At 47.6% G+C, this 2,561-nt stretch overlaps 1 protein-coding gene across 2 annotated transcripts in view; it reads right to left on the reverse strand.

Annotated features, from left to right (window-relative positions):
- Positions 1 to 1,005, reverse strand: part of LOC127298832 (uncharacterized) — a 4,725-nt gene extending 3,720 nt beyond the window's left edge. Inside the window, exons 1-3 of one of the 2 annotated variants that reach the window (XM_051328692.2) lie at positions 745 to 1,005; positions 345 to 491; positions 109 to 240 (exon numbers count right to left, since the gene is read on the reverse strand). In XM_051328692.2, the coding sequence (XP_051184652.1) occupies positions 109 to 240; positions 345 to 491; positions 745 to 799 (334 nt within the window). In that variant the 5' untranslated portion in view covers positions 800 to 1,005. The remainder of the gene's footprint in view (positions 1 to 108; positions 241 to 344; positions 492 to 744) is intronic. The other variant, XM_051328691.2, reaches the window with a different exon arrangement.
- Between the last annotated feature and the right edge of the window lie 1,556 nt (positions 1,006 to 2,561).

Here is a 2,561-nt window from a genome sequence, read left to right on the forward strand (position 1 = left end):
TAGTAGATCGTGTGCGAAATCGTGCATCAAGTCTGTATCTATACATATCAAGTTATCACTCGTTCAGAATTTAGCACCAAGAACGAACTCAAGAATGAGAAAGCGCACCTTGCAGCGCTGCATTGTGCAGCGGCGTGGAGCCCCTCTCGTCAGCAATCGCAGGGTCGGCACCGCGGTCGATAAGGTACCTCATAGCCTGCACATTCCCATCATGCGCGGCATAGGACATCGGCGTCACACCTACAAGGACGAATAGAACATCTCGGTGATAAGAGAAACCCCCGGCATTTTTTGCCTGCCACGGACGCACACAGAACTATAACTAGGCGCGTGCGCGCGTGCACCTGTTTTGGACACCACATTGACATCAATCCCGCATTCCTCCACCAGGAACCGGCAGCTCGCCAGGCAGCCGCTGGAAGCAGCGGAATGGAGCGCGGTGTTCCCCTTGGAGTCCCTGGCTTTCCGCAGGTCCATCTTGCTCGCCATCTCTGAAATCGCAGGAACAGCTGAAGTCAGACAGCACAATCTCAGGCGCTAAACTGAGACGAGCCTTGCAGAAATGAGAACTCCACACTGATTCCGTGGAGTGAGTCCACGCAGCCCCCAAAATTGGGTTTTTTTTTCCTTTAAAATGTTTTGGGGGGCTTCTGCTCAGAATCGGATGAACTGAAGTTCGTGAGTGAACTACGGATACCGCACGAGTGTTCCGGGGGGAGTGAGCGATGGGGGAGGGAGGCTTACTCTTGTGGAAGCTGAGCTCCGTGTCGAGGGCGATGCCGGAGGGGGAGGAGGCCATGGTGGCGGCAACCCTAGACGCAAGGTTCTGGCTGGGCTCCGCCTCCGCGCGTGGTGTAGGGTTTTGGGAGGGGACGGGCGGCGTACCGGAGAAGGCGGCGACGGCAGCGAAACAAGGTGTGTATGCCGTGAAACGGACGGCCGCCGCCCGGCCTCCCGCTCCTTTTTTTTTTCTTGAGGAAGTGATACCAGTGGAGGAAAATGCGAGCAGCCGAACACACATCTAGAGATACATGATCGCGCTCTTTAAAATTCGAATTTGTAATTTTCAAAAAGTTCTGAAATAAACCAGTAGATGTTCGCAAGTCGTGCTTATAATACCTATAACTTTTGGAACCAAATTTGAAATGCAAAATGCTCACGATCCATCATGCACACGACCTCTAGCTTTTTGCCACGCGTCATCGGCCTCGCAGTGGCTCGCGCACCCGTCTTCTCTCCTCTTTCCTTTTCTATTTTATCCATTTTTCATCACCAAAAAACCTCTCCCCCAATGAAACTTCATGAGAGAGCGGGGCCTCGGGCTGATGTTCCACCACCGCTGCCTCCACCTCCACCCACGCGAAAGGCGCCGCCCTCCACCTCCGCCTCCTGGTCCTAAGCATTGACTCGATGGGCAGCCACCATCGCCTTCATACCTCTATACCTCGCTCCAGTCCTTTATGGTTAAAATAGGAAGAAATGGAAATTTAAAATGGAGAGGAGACGTATGAAGGGTGGGTAAAATCACAAGTAACAGGGTGGGTGTGACATTCACTAGTAAGGTCCAGACATAGCGATTCGACTAGCCAGCACAATGACCAAGGTAGGGAGATATCACAAAAAATTATACAATTAATGGTCAATTATTGAGAAGTGTATGGCTATTCAGTTCGAAATTTACATTAGAAGATTATTGTGGGATTAATTCCTATGAGATATAATCCCATGAATCAAACAAATTATGTAGGAAAATCCCTAGGATCTCAATCATCTAAAATACTGTGAAAGTTCCATAAAGCGAAGGAGCTCTAAGGATTAACATTAATGGAATGGAACATCATTGAACAACAAATCAAACTGTTCATACAGTGCAATATATTTGTGACTATTGTGTATACTAAGGTTTGGCTTTATTAGACCATAATAAAAAATGTAGATTATCACTATAAACGTAGTTACACACACCCTACGCGGCCTCCAAGAAATTGAGCCGGCCATCTTAAAATTGATCAAGTCACCTCATGCACTCATGCAGCTTTCTACCGACATGAGTGTCAACTACCGCAAATAAAAATCACCGTTTCTACCGTACCCACAATGAATCAAGGAGAATGGTAAATTGGTAACACCTATGGACGGGCTCCACCAGAAGGAACCTAAGAACCAGCTAAGCTCAGTCCACATCTATCTATATCTCTTATAAAACAAAACCCCTGTAGAGGGTGATGACCCACAAGTATAGGGGATCGCAGCAGTCTTCGTGGGTAGTAAAACCCAATTTATTGATTCGACACAAGGGGAGACAAAGAATACTTGAAAGTCTTAACAACGGAGTTGTCAATTCAGCTGCACCTGGAAACAGACTTGCTCGCAAGAGTTTATCAGTAGTAACAGTTTTATAGCAGATACAAGAGTGAAATAACAGCAGCAGAGTAACAGAGACAGCAGTAGTGATTATAGTAAACAGCAGGATTAAAATACTGTAGGCACGGGGACGGATGAACGGGCGTTGCATGGATGAGAGAAACTCATGTAACAATCAAAGCAGGGGCATTTGCAGA

Source organism: Lolium perenne, chromosome 5 (genome assembly GCF_019359855.2).
Source record: "Lolium perenne isolate Kyuss_39 chromosome 5, Kyuss_2.0, whole genome shotgun sequence".
Lineage (NCBI taxonomy): Eukaryota > Viridiplantae > Streptophyta > Magnoliopsida > Poales > Poaceae > Lolium > Lolium perenne.